Here is a 12,592-nt window from a genome sequence, read left to right on the forward strand (position 1 = left end):
GTGAACTGCCTGACCCACTCGCTCGCTCGCTCCCTCCCGGTAACTCGAGCCCGAGTCGAACACAACCGAGCGAAAGTACCGAGAGGGCACACAACAAAACACGACGAAGGAGAAGCCACTCGACAGCAGGCGCGCTCGACGCTACCCGTGGAGTGCCGTGAAGAATAAAGTCGCCATGTAACTTTTCGAGGGATATTAGAGAGGCGATGGGCCCGCACACCGTCACTTTTGTTTACTGTGTGAAAAGAGGCAGGAGACTACAGGCTTCGTCTTCTTCTTGGGGCGGACGTTTTCCTGGTCTTCCTTCAGGACGTTGACGCGCGTACGTCAACAGGAAGCGATCCAGTGGTCCCTTTGCGCAGGGATGCTACTGTTCCAGCATATCCATAGGCCTACCCTGTAACTACAATGTACAGAAAAGTAACAGACGACGTTATCCAACTGCCAACGACAAATATAACCAACTTTTGAGCTTCGTGAAAATTTGCTACAACGGTGTGTAGGCCTACTCATAAACTGGCTGGAGCTGTTTCCACTCCCGCTCAGAATGTCTGGGCACTGGGTTACACACGATCAACATGTTACCCGCTCTCCCTCTTAATAAAATAGCTGTTTTGACCAGCATCAAACTTGAACAATACGCACTAACTTTGTGTAGCCTACTGGGAAATTGCAGGACATATTCAGCATTGTGAAAATAGTCTATTTAGGAGTGTTAAGGGCTTATCGTGAAAATAATTTAGGCCTAGGCCTACCAGGCCATGTATGATCGTAGGCCTATGGAAGAAATGAAACCATGGCTGAATCTCAAATGGTGCACTTGTGCACTTTAGTGTTCATGTTTCAGTGCGCATGCCGTATTAGTTACGCACTAAAACATAGTGTCCGAAGTGCACAAGTGCACCATTTGAGATCCAGCCCATGCCTTCCTCCAGACCTCAACGCACTGGCATGTCAATTGGTGCTTGAATAAAATGGTGTGTGGGGGGGTTAAAATGGAAAGGAAAAAATGCAGAATGGTGGGGGTCCAAAACACAACATACACGTGCAGTTTTTGAAAGATTTATTTTATTACCATTTTCTTATTTACTTCGACTGTAAAATAAATGAACAGAAAGTCTACGGCAGACTTTCCTAGTTTGACTGGCGAATTATATTTGGATAATGTGATGAATGCCGAGACAGAGCAAGTGAGTGAGCTAGGATGACATCTTGTGGACAAAAATGCTATAGCCGGCCTAATTTGATAGTTCAGTTCATTTCATGGGATTGGGTGAAATTATAAATAATTTTCCTTTCATTTTATTTTATTTATTCCACCATCATTCCATTGTCGCTCTGTAATGCAGTTTCCTGAAGAAAATGCTACTCTGTAGCCCAGTGACGTCATATGCGTTACCTGAGAAAATCCTTCCAAAGTGCAACTATCTTCGCCGGGTGCGGTGGCGCGCGCCTGTAATCCAAGTGTCTGGGAGGCTGAGGCTGGCGGACCACTTGAGTTCAGGGGTTCTGAGCTGCAGCGGGCTATGTCGATCGGGTGTCCGCACTAAGTTCGGTATCGATATGGTGCTCCTGGGGGAGCCCGGGACTACCAGGTCGCCTAATGAGGGGTGCACCGGCCCAGGTCGGAAACGGAGCAGGTCAAAGCCCCCGTACTGATCAGTAGTGGGATAGCGCCTGTGAATAGGCGCTGCAGTGCAGCCTGTGCAATACAGTGGAACCCAGTCTTTTGGAAATACGTATTTTTCTTAATCAAATCTAATGCTTTCTTTTTACGCAAATTACGCTTTTCACGTTATCCATCCACACATCACGTCTTTGGATCTATTCTCTAATTTTGTATAAGGCCTATCAAAAGTCCCATGCAATACTGAATCCTACAGGAGAGGGGAATTCACTATCTCCTACTTCGCCCTCCGAGAGGAATATAACTGGATGAAAAGACGCATTGAAAGGAGTTACAGCATCTTTCATTTAGGCCTACCACTTTCGGCCGCCAAATAAGATTTGCATCAGGTCGTTCCCAAATCAAATCCGTAATGGAGAAATGCGTCAGGAAGGTTCATGACTCCTTTTCAGCCACACACATAGGCCTACTATTGGATAATACCGTGAATAGCATTTTAACAACTTTCTGAGGGTGAACCCCCGCTGCCTATTAAGGATATATGCCTATTAAGGATATATGCCTGTGCCCCTTGTGTGGACAGCACGCATCTGAAATGCAAATGGAATTGGTTAATTATTAGCCTCATATTTGATAAGTTAATAGGGGAGGCAACAATGGGCATATGTGCTTAGACTGAACGCGAGGTAGTCAAGCTGACATTATGTTGCAGGGCTAAGCTAATACTTTTCTAGGTTCTTCACCAGCCTGGCGTGAACAGAACATATATTTGATGGAACTACTACTATTGCGTCATCATTCATTATGACATCACACATGACAAGCCGTTCCATATTAATGCAAGGAGAGCGTGAGAGTATAGATACACACTTCAGAGATTATATTTTTTGCCTTACAAATGGAGACGGAGACGCTAAAGTTACTATTAATGGACATGGAGGAGAAGTCGAGGGACAGACTTCAGGTAATTTTCTACCTTATACGTACATAAGAACAAATGTAATTATGTATAGCCTATATAATATTTCTTCTGTGTGTGTGTGTGTGTGTGTGTGTGTGTGTGTGTGTGTGTGTGTGTGTGTGTGTGTGTGTGTGTGTGTGTGTGTGTGTGTGTGCTCGGGCAAATGTTGTGGTTTTTTGTGTGTTTTTATTTATTTATTTTTTTCATGCATTTACCTACTTACTCTAATGTACTCACTATAGATGCTGAAAACAAAATGTCAAGAGCTTGTTGAAGAAGCAGAGAGTTGGGAGGAGGAGAGACAGCAGTTTAAGGCCCAACTCGAAGATGGGAAGAGAGAGATGGAGGCTGCCAGGGCCACAATTGAGGCCCTCAGGAAGGAGCTGGAGGAGCAGAGGAAAGCAGAGAAGTCAAGAATAAAGGAGGCTGTGGACTGTGCCGTGGCCGAGGCCTTGGCCACCAATATCTCCAAACAGAAGCTCATCGCACAGTTAAAGGCAGAGCCCAGGGGGATGGCCAAGGTGATTTGAACTTGTGAAGACATTGGCCCCAAATTTGCTTTAACTGAATGACAAAAGCACGTCATAATTAGCTAAAGAGCTAATGTGAACTATTACACTGACAAAACTCTTTTAATTCCTCAGCTGCCTGCAAGTAATGGTGAACTGAAAGAGGTCAAGGAGTTCATCTGCGGTGACCTTCAGGTAACTGTCATGATCAGATCATACACTGTGTTTTCTTTATTTTCTACACTTTAAAGCCTTCTTGATAATAAATATCAAAATCCCCTTTCCCTTCAGATGCTGAAGCAAATAAATACCCAAGTCAAATTATTCAAGTTAATGTGAGAAAGTTGGCATTGTTGTAGTGATATCCTGTAGCTACTTTTCCATCTCGTGCATTGCCTAAACTGCGTCTAAACATTGCTTTGTCATCAGAATCAAAGCCATAAAATCCAGGCATTGGTAGATCAAAAGAATGCAGCTGTGGACAGAGTCAGGCAGAAGAACATGAAGAAGGTGGACAAGATTAGGAATGGAGCGAAGGAGAAGGAGGCAAAGTTAGCTGAAGCCGAGCTGAAAGAGATCGCAAAGCTCGAGGAGAAGTACAGAAAGCAAATTGAAAAGGTTCAGAAAGCCGAGGCGAAAGACGATGAGAAAAGACAGCGCAAAGAAAAAAGAGAGAGAGAGCAGATGGAGAGGAAGGAGAAGAAGGCCAGAGAGCAGGAGATGGCAGAAGAGGAAGAGCAGCGTGAGGAAGAAGAGGTAGAGAGGCCGACAGGCTGGAGGAGATTCCTCTGCTTCTGAGACCACTTTGCAGCAGCCAGGGACGCCAGAAGCCAGGGAAGCTTTGGCCGGGCCCAGGACAAAAACATCTGAGAGGACCACACCTCCCAATGCATACAATGTAATGAGGACCAAATTATGGGCTCCCCCTTCTCCCTGGGCCCGGGACGGACTCCTCTGTCCCGCCCCATCGGCTTCCCTGGCAGCAGCCTCCTTTGACATGACTTGAAGGAGAATTTCACCCAATTTCAAAATGCAGTTTGTATTACTCACTCTACCATTGACTTCTCAGTACCCAACAATGTAGATTTTTTTTGTTCAGCCCTTTCCAAGATCCTGGACCATTCGAATGGGGGCATGGTTTGTTTACAGAGTGTGTTTATGTGCAGTTCTCATCCAAGGCATGATCAAATTTGGGATAAGATGTTTATATGAAATACAGAGTGTTATATCCCGGACGGTCTATATTCTGGGCAGTTCAGCATATCCCAATTTCTCAAAATCCTGAATAACGGCTTTTACTGTGAATCTCAGGAAAAGTTTTGATAAAGTGTTTATTGTTCAAACACAAATGTGGCATACTTTAATATCATGCTTGGGATACTGAACTGCATGTACTCATTACAAGAAAATACAAAACAAAAACAAAAACAAAATTCTTAACATAGCCTACTCCAAATGAAATCACAAAATGCCTTGCTGTGTAGCAAGGTGTCTGTTGATGTTGCATAGCTTTTGGGATGATATTTGGAGTGTTGAGATATATTTTAAAATTTATAACAAACCAAACCCCCATTAGAATGGCCAGGAGCTCTGAAAGGGCTGAACCAGAAAAAAATCCACGTCGTAGGGTACTGCCAAATCAAGGGCGACGTAAGCAACACAACTGCATGTTGAAATTGGACGGGATTCCCTTTAATCCCCCCCAATACCCACACCCACCCAGATATCTATTTCTGAATAAAATATACCCCTACCCCTAAACTCTTCCTCTGTTTTGTTATTTGTCCCCTGAACAAAATGCTGGGGGGAAATGTGATTGGCCTACATTTGAAAATACTTTAAGTTGCTTTAATCTTTTGGGGGGGTTAAGGGATTCAACAGACGAGTGAATAATTACTACTCTTGATATAGGAGTAAAAAGTGAACAAAATCTAAAGATGAGGCCTTTGGTAACCCAGGGTTCACATTGCCACTGACAATCAAAAAGAAGAAAAAATAGCCTGGATAGTATTAGTAGTGTAGTATATACGTAGATATATAACCCTACAAGGTACAGTAATCATTTTTCAAAATCATGCCACTGTTGGGGTAGTTCTAGTTCAGAAACAGAAACAGAAAGTTGATCCGGCATTTGCAAAGATTCTCATTCCTCCACGTTGCTTATTGTGTTCCACACACATCCATCCAGCAGAACTGAGGAAGTCTCAGAAAGGAGAAGCGAAATATCTTTAAAATCAAAAGAGGTCTGAAGTTAAACTGCATGGATTCATCATGGGTGAATAGTTGAAAAACTAAGGAAGAAAAAGTGACTACTAGTCAATCATGCACACCACATGTGTTGTGATTCTGCTGAGGACCGATGTGGAAAGACGACGTCAAGAGAAATGTGTGATAGGCTACAAGTCTAAATAAGTACATTTTGTAAAAGATCAGGCAAACATTGCAAGAACCACAGAATCAAAGACCTGTTTTTATTGATTTAATCAAGTCAATTCAAAACCATTGTTCTATAGATTTCTCATCTACTATGAACTATTTTTTTAAAGGGTCCTAAAAGAGAAGTTACAAAGTCACTAAATACAAAATCAGAGTAATGACAAGGTCAGTAGACCTAAGTGACGCACAAACCCAGAAAAAAAAGCAAAAAGGTTTCCGTACCCAGCGACTGATAGACTCAGGGTCTTATGGAGTTAGTTGCGTGACTAATCTGAAAAAAAAGGCACAAAAGCTTCCACACATTTCCCCAGGCTTTATTTGCACTGTTAGAAAAAGAAGCTGAATTGAAAGTACAGTAATGGCAGCACACTGTAAATATTTTTTCTTTAATGTCATTATAGTTTGCATCGAGAAACGTACAGAGCACATCCTGGATGACTGATGGATCACCTTTAGTAGGTCTACAGTCCCAGGAAAAAGTTTGTACACCCTTTGAAATTTCTTACATTTCTGTCAAAATTGGTCATAAAGCATGGTCTGATCTTCCCGGAAATCACAAGAAGGAACAACCAGAGTCTGCTTTAACTAATTCAACCCAAACATTTACAAGTTTACATATTTTCATTGGCCATAAGATGTAAACATTCACAGGACAGCAAGGCATAAGTAAGTACACCCTTGCATTCAATAGGTTTTAACCCTAAGTTTGTCGCAATAACCTCAACCAGATGTTTCCTTATTATTAACAAAACAATCTGGATGTATCTTGACTCCCTCTTCTTTAGAAAACTGCCCTTCTTCAGCAAGGTTTCTGGGATATCTGGAGTGAATAGCTTTCTTGACTTCATGCCATATCATCTCAAATGTTTTTTGTCAGAGCTTTGACTGGGCTATTCCAGAATGTGTATTTCATTGTTATGAAGCAATTCAAAAGTCAATTGCCTCTAAAATATGGGTTGTTGTCCCATTTCAGCACCCATCCTCTTGTGTGCCTCAACTGTGTGACAGACTACCTCACATTTTTTCTGTAAAATATCTCAATAAACATGAATTTATTGTTTCACTGACATTAGCAAACTGACAAGGACCTGAGGCACCAAGGTAGTCCCATATAATGATTCTCCCTCCAACATACTCAAAAGTGGACATGAGGTTTTTGGGAATGTGCGGTTCTCCAGTTCTCCTCCAAATATGATACTGTGTGTTCCCCTGAAAAATTCAACTTTGGTTTCAACGTTGGTTTACAGAATATTTAGCAGCAATTGTATGAAGCATATAAATGCTTTTTCGCAAACCTCAAAGGTGCAGCAATATTTTTTTGGACAGAAACCCCATTCGTTTTAGATTGGCAGAATGAACCCCATTTTTAGCTATTCTTAGTTACTTCTCCACTTCTGAGTATGGTGGCGTGAGCATCATTATGTAACCCCGGTTACAAGTAAAGGTCAAGAAACCAGACTACGCCACTTAAGGCCCCGCCCCTTAAGACATAAAATGATTCCAAGGGAAAACTCCCACACAGATTCGTTGTGTACCAAAAATGGACAGAGACAGGTATTCCAGTGACCGGGCAATGTTTATTTATGACTCAGTTGCATTAAAAGCACCTTGACGAAATGTCACCATTAATATTCTCTTTATTATAATGAGTAACATCAAATATGAAAAGGGTATCAAAAAGGTATCAAAAAGTTAAAACATCATTCCTTTCAGGTGCAGACAACACGGGCAACAGACAGTAGGAAGAAGCGACAGTGGGGTACTGGCAGTCAAGCAAAGAAGCACAGTCAACTTACAGAGAAACTAACCAAATTTAGGCTAATTCGGAGTGGGTAACCGCTGCGGGAGGAGAGTGGAAAGTTAAGCACAGCAAGCACGCCACATGCTCCAATACCTGAAATTAGTCCACACACAAAGGGTTAATCACAGCAAACCATCACTAAAAGTGCAATTAATTCTACTCTTATTTCACCTCATGCAGTGTAGGAAAAGGAAACACCCAGCGTTCCAAGACCAGTTCCACAATCCGGATTCTGTTGACACAAGAGGAAATAATTAGTAAAGGCTACTGTCTTAATGTGCTAATGGAAGTGGACAGCCAGTACCCAAGCTGAGCTCAGTAGGAAAGAATGACACAATGCAGCGCGCAAGCATTGCCCAGACAATCGCCTTACAAACACAAATAAACAAACAAGGAAAAACAAAACTTAAATTGGTAAACTAAACTGAAATACAAACTCAAATGAAAATGAATGCAGGCAAAACAGCAATGGCAAGCCCTGCAACACAACACATACACATTAGTCTCAGTCACAGTTTAAGAAGCCATAGTAAGGCACTGAGGCCAATGAACAACCGAAAGTTGTACCTGTCCTCCTTGGCATAGGCCTACACGATAAACAACATGCAGCATGCAAGCCTACTCGACCCCCATGGAGACAGCAACAAGTCTAAGAAGACATGGATGTTACACACGGCATCAAGTCTTACAAACAATCTTTTAAAAACAATACATTAATATTTACATATGACATAAAACAATAAAAGGACTTGAAATTACCGTGATCAGCAATGGTAGTCTATGCTCAGTTCCCTGTGACTGCTCAAGCTGGCATCGGACACAACAGGGCTTGGAGAGGATACCCGCGACTGTAGACAAAGGTACATTTGATTTAGAGGATATTTTTACAACATAATAGACATTGTAGGCAGCCAACTCACCTCGCTAGGCTCCCCTCTATCCTACATAGCCTGAGGCAAAGAGGAGTGAGGATAACGCGAAACCTTGCTACCTGCGGTTCCTATGTTTTAATGTCCTCTGCTGCCGTAATCACCGATCAACGTAAGTACTAACAGGTGTGGGTAAGCGTGGTACGCATCCAAAGTGACTGCGGCAGTAATCAGCAGCTAACTAGGCTCAGGTGTGTGTGTGTGTATGTGTGTGTGTGTGTGCGCGTAACATACCCTTTCAGTCTAAAAGCGGAATGTAAACACGGAAGTCAGGACCATTCTAACCAATTCCTAGTGAGTGACGTAGCGTACGTCACTCACTGGTTACATTCTTCCCCTCCCACATGAATCGACGTCCCGTCGATTAACTGCACATCAACAGAAATGTAGGGATAATTTAGGGTGACATAAGGGAATTAAAATTAACTTCTAGTAAAAGGTGTACTGGGGTCAGGCACTCCAGAGGTTGCAGCCCCCATGCCCGAGCCCCCCACTGAGACCGGAAGCCGGTGTGGGTTGGGGTGCTGTCCTGCAGTTGATCGGGCACTCCGACGTGGGCCTTCAGTATTGGTTGAAGATGTTGCCTGGATGTGGGGAGGTTGACTGTTAGCACTTGTACCTGGCTGGGGATCTGGCGGGTGCCCCACGGCTGGGACAGCTGGGGTACTGCTACTTGACTGGGCCACTGGGTCCGGTCCCGAAGTGGCAGCCACAGTTATCACCACACCCGACACTGGATCTTCAAGTTCTTCCAATATCCCAGACCCGTTTCCTCCTTGAAGTCTTTGAGGTTCCCCCAGTTGCTCCATGGGGTTCGTTCTGCTGGGTGGGATGCACTTCATCATTGTCCGGTGTACCTGCTGCAGCCGTCCCAAGTCATCCATGGGGGCTACGGTATACACCACCCCTCCTGGGGAAGGAGCTCGGAGCACTTGGTATGGTACAGAGGACCAAGCATCTTGTATCTTGTTGCGGCCACGTACCGAATGGTCACGAAGGTACACCTTCTGGCCCACATCCAATGGATTGCAGGTTACGCTCAGGTCATGCTTTGCTTTCCGACTTTCTGCTGCAGCCCTCAGTCTCTCCCGCACACTGCCGAAGACCACTTCTAGACGTCTCTGATGTTCCTGGACCCACTCGCAGACCGTTCTTCCCTGCGGCTCTGCGATTCTCCCTAAAAGGAAATCCACAGGGAGTTGGGGTTCCTGCCCAAACATTAGAAAGTGTGGGGATTCGTCAGTGGTTTGGTGTACTGTGGTATTATAGCTAAACACCAACTGTGGGAGATACTGTGGCCAACGGGTCTTTTGTTCAGCAGAAAGAGTGCGGAGCAGGTTGTGCATAGTGCGATTGAAGCGCTCACACTGTCCATTTCCTTGAGGGTGATATGGGGTAGTGCGGGTCTTCTGGATGTTGTACAAAGCACATAGCTGATGGACAATGGCATTTTCAAAGCACCTACCCTGGTCAGAGTGGAGCCGGGCGGGGACTCCAAACCGGTAAAACCACTCCTTCAGGAGAACACTGGCCACTGTAGATGCTCGTTGGTCTCTGGTGGGTATGACCTGAGTGAATTTAGAAAAGACATCAGTTATTACTAGAACCTGCTCCAGTCCATCCCGTGAGGGTTCCAAGAAGGAGAAATCAATGGCCAACACTTCGTTAGGCCGATTGGCCAATAGATGGCCCATGGGGGCCCTACTAGGAGCTTGGCCACGTTTGGAGAGGGTGCATCGGTCGCAGCGGTCATACCACTCCTTCGCATCATTGGCCATCCCTGGCCAAAAACACCTTTGTCGAACCAGTTCATATGTCCGTTCGTTTCCTTGGTGGCCTTGCGAATCGTGGAGCTGGTGTAGGACCTCCTCTCTCAGACACTCGGGGAGCAGAAGCTGAAGCCATCCTTCCCCCCCATCTGGTCTGAAGACCCTGCGGTACAGGAGACCATTGACCATTTCTAGTCGACCCCACTCCCGCAACAACTTCCGTGTGGGCTGTGAGAGTGCTTCCCTTTCTGCTCGGTTTGGCACCCGCCCCTCCCGCCAGAAAGGAATTAGGGGCCCAATCGTGGGGTCCTGTTCTTGGAGGGGCTTGAGATCATCAGAGGAACGGCTTGGGAGGACAGTAATTGTTCTCTGCATCGCTGCTTGTGCCCCGCCAGCGATGGCTTCTTGCAAGGGCGGTGGTAACATCCCCCCAGGGAAGACTACTGTGGGCAAGTTCAGACTAGCTTCAATCTGCTGACGTGACAGACCGTCTGCGTTTTGGTTGATGCGTCCTGGTCTGTAACGCACCGTGAAATTAAAGGCTGCCAGTTCTGCCACCCACCTCTGCTCAGTGGCCCCTAATTTGGCTGTGCCCAGGTGGCTGAGGGGGTTATTGTCAGTCCACACAACACACTGTTGGCCCCACAGGTATTCGCGGAACTTGTCAGTCATTGCCCACTTTAAGCCCAAAAACTCTAACTTCATGGAGCTATACTTCCTTTCAGCTGGGTTGAGGATTCGGCTGGCATATGCCACAGGGCGGACCCTCCCATCCTGTTCCTGGGAGAGCACTGCCCCCAGCCCATGGTGACTTGCATCTATCTCCAAGATGAAGGGAAGAGTGAAATTGGCAAAGGCCAACGTGGGTGCAGTGGCCAAGCGAACCTTTAAGTCTTGAAAACTTGCCTCACATTCGTCTGACCAGCCATCTTCCAGCGTAGATCTCGACACCCTCCGTCCCTTGGATCCCCCTTGCGCAGCAACCAGGCGATGGAGAGGGGCTGCCACTTTTGCAAATTTCTCCACGAAGCGTCTGTAGTAACTTGCAAATCCAAGGAAGGACCGTAGTTCCTGGATGTTCCTAGGCCGTGGCCAGTTGGAAACAGCAGAGACCTTTTCTGGATCCGTAGAGACCCCCTCAGGCGAGACGAGGTGGCCGAGGTACCGCACCTTCTTCTGGAAAAAGCAGCACTTTTCCAATTTGGCCTTGATCCCTTCTCTTTGCAGCCGACCCAGCACCAACTCCAAGCGTTCCAAGTGTGCATCTGTATCAGAGGAGAAAACGATTATATCATCCAAGTACAACCATAATGACTGTCCATTCTGATCGCCGAATATTCGCTCCATGAGCCGTTGGAACGTGCTCGGCGCGTTGCACAACCCAAAGGGCATACGATTAAACTCAAATAGCCCAAAGGGAGTGCAAAACGCAGTTTTAGGGCGGTCACTTGCAGTTACTGGGATCTGATGATATCCGCTGGATAAGTCAATGGTTGAAAACCACTGGGCGCCTGACAAAGAGTCTAAGGTTTCCTCGATCCGAGGCAAGGGGAATGCATCTCTGCGCGTCCTGCTGTTGAGCTGTCTGTAATCCACGCACATCCTCAGGCTACCGTCTTTCTTCTTGACCAGCACAATGGGGGAGGCAAAGGGGCTGCAACTCTCCTGGATAACCTGACTATCCAGTAGTTGGCGAATATGGGCCTTAACTGCCTCATAATCGGAGGGGGGGATGCGCCTAAACCTTTGCCTTACAGGTCGATCGTCAATCAGGGGGATGTCATGCGATAACAGGGTGTTGCACCCAAGGTCACCCTCTGTGGCAGAGAACACCGAGGCATATTGCTTTAGCAACCCTCTAACCCTCTCCTGCTCTAACTGGGGCAGGACGGACAGGTCTAGTGCTTGAATCTGTTCCAATATCGACTGACACCCACCCAGTTGCGCATTGACTGAAGCGGTTATCCCACCCCGTGTACCCTCCCGCCCACTGGGCAAACTAACTGGTCCAACCCTCTCTGTGATCCCCGGGGGTAGGCTAACTACTTGGGCACGAGATAGGATACCAACTCGCTACTCCGTCCCCTAATTGATGGCCGTCAGCTGAGCGGATGCGCACCAATTGGGTGTATGTGAGTTTCTTTCAAAAGGCTTCACGCCAGCTACTGCGAGCAGCAGCAGATTTGTTTGTTCAGGCCACTACGGTTGCCGGTGTGGTCGTTGGGAGCCCGAGCCTGTAAAAGGCGCTCCGCTGAATGCGCTGGTTGGCGCGTGGAGTTTTTTGGAGTGGTCTCTCCGTGCGATCGGAGGTGACCGAATGTTCCTACTGAAATCGTGACCGTCTCTGGATCATGATGCTGGTATGTTGCTTCCTTCTCAAATTGTAGAATTTACTAATGATGTGTGTAGCCGATAGTCTGATCTCACTGGTTGCACATTACCTCGCCAGGTGCCATGCGTCTTGGCGTGCCCTTTCCCCGTGGCTGCTATCCAGAGATCGGTGTATGACTGACTGTGGTACGTCGCCACTATTTTATTCTATCAGACCTGTAACGTATGC

At 46.1% G+C, this 12,592-nt stretch overlaps 2 protein-coding genes across 3 annotated transcripts in view; one reads left to right on the forward strand and one right to left on the reverse strand.

The window, feature by feature from the left end:
- Positions 1–602, reverse strand: part of wu:fy63c09 (uncharacterized protein LOC797544 homolog) — a 26,518-nt gene extending 25,916 nt beyond the window's left edge. Inside the window, exon 1 of one of the 2 annotated variants that reach the window (XM_063186605.1) lies at positions 1–602. This exon is cut by the window's left edge and continues 120 nt beyond it. The gene's annotated coding sequence lies outside the window, so the exon portion shown is untranslated. The other variant, XM_063186606.1, reaches the window with a different exon arrangement.
- A 2,232-nt stretch (positions 603–2,834) lies between these two features.
- LOC134437843 (uncharacterized) lies at positions 2,835–4,835 on the forward strand. The gene is made up of 3 exons (XM_063187396.1): positions 2,835–3,109; positions 3,233–3,292; positions 3,527–4,835. Exons 1-3 carry the CDS (start codon positions 2,930–2,932, stop codon positions 3,893–3,895), a joined length of 609 nt encoding a protein of 202 aa, XP_063043466.1. The 5' UTR covers positions 2,835–2,929; the 3' UTR covers positions 3,896–4,835.
- Positions 4,836–12,592: the final 7,757 nt, after the last annotated feature.

The sequence above is a fragment of the Engraulis encrasicolus genome, chromosome 21 (genome assembly GCF_034702125.1).
Source record: "Engraulis encrasicolus isolate BLACKSEA-1 chromosome 21, IST_EnEncr_1.0, whole genome shotgun sequence".
NCBI lineage: Eukaryota > Metazoa > Chordata > Actinopteri > Clupeiformes > Engraulidae > Engraulis > Engraulis encrasicolus.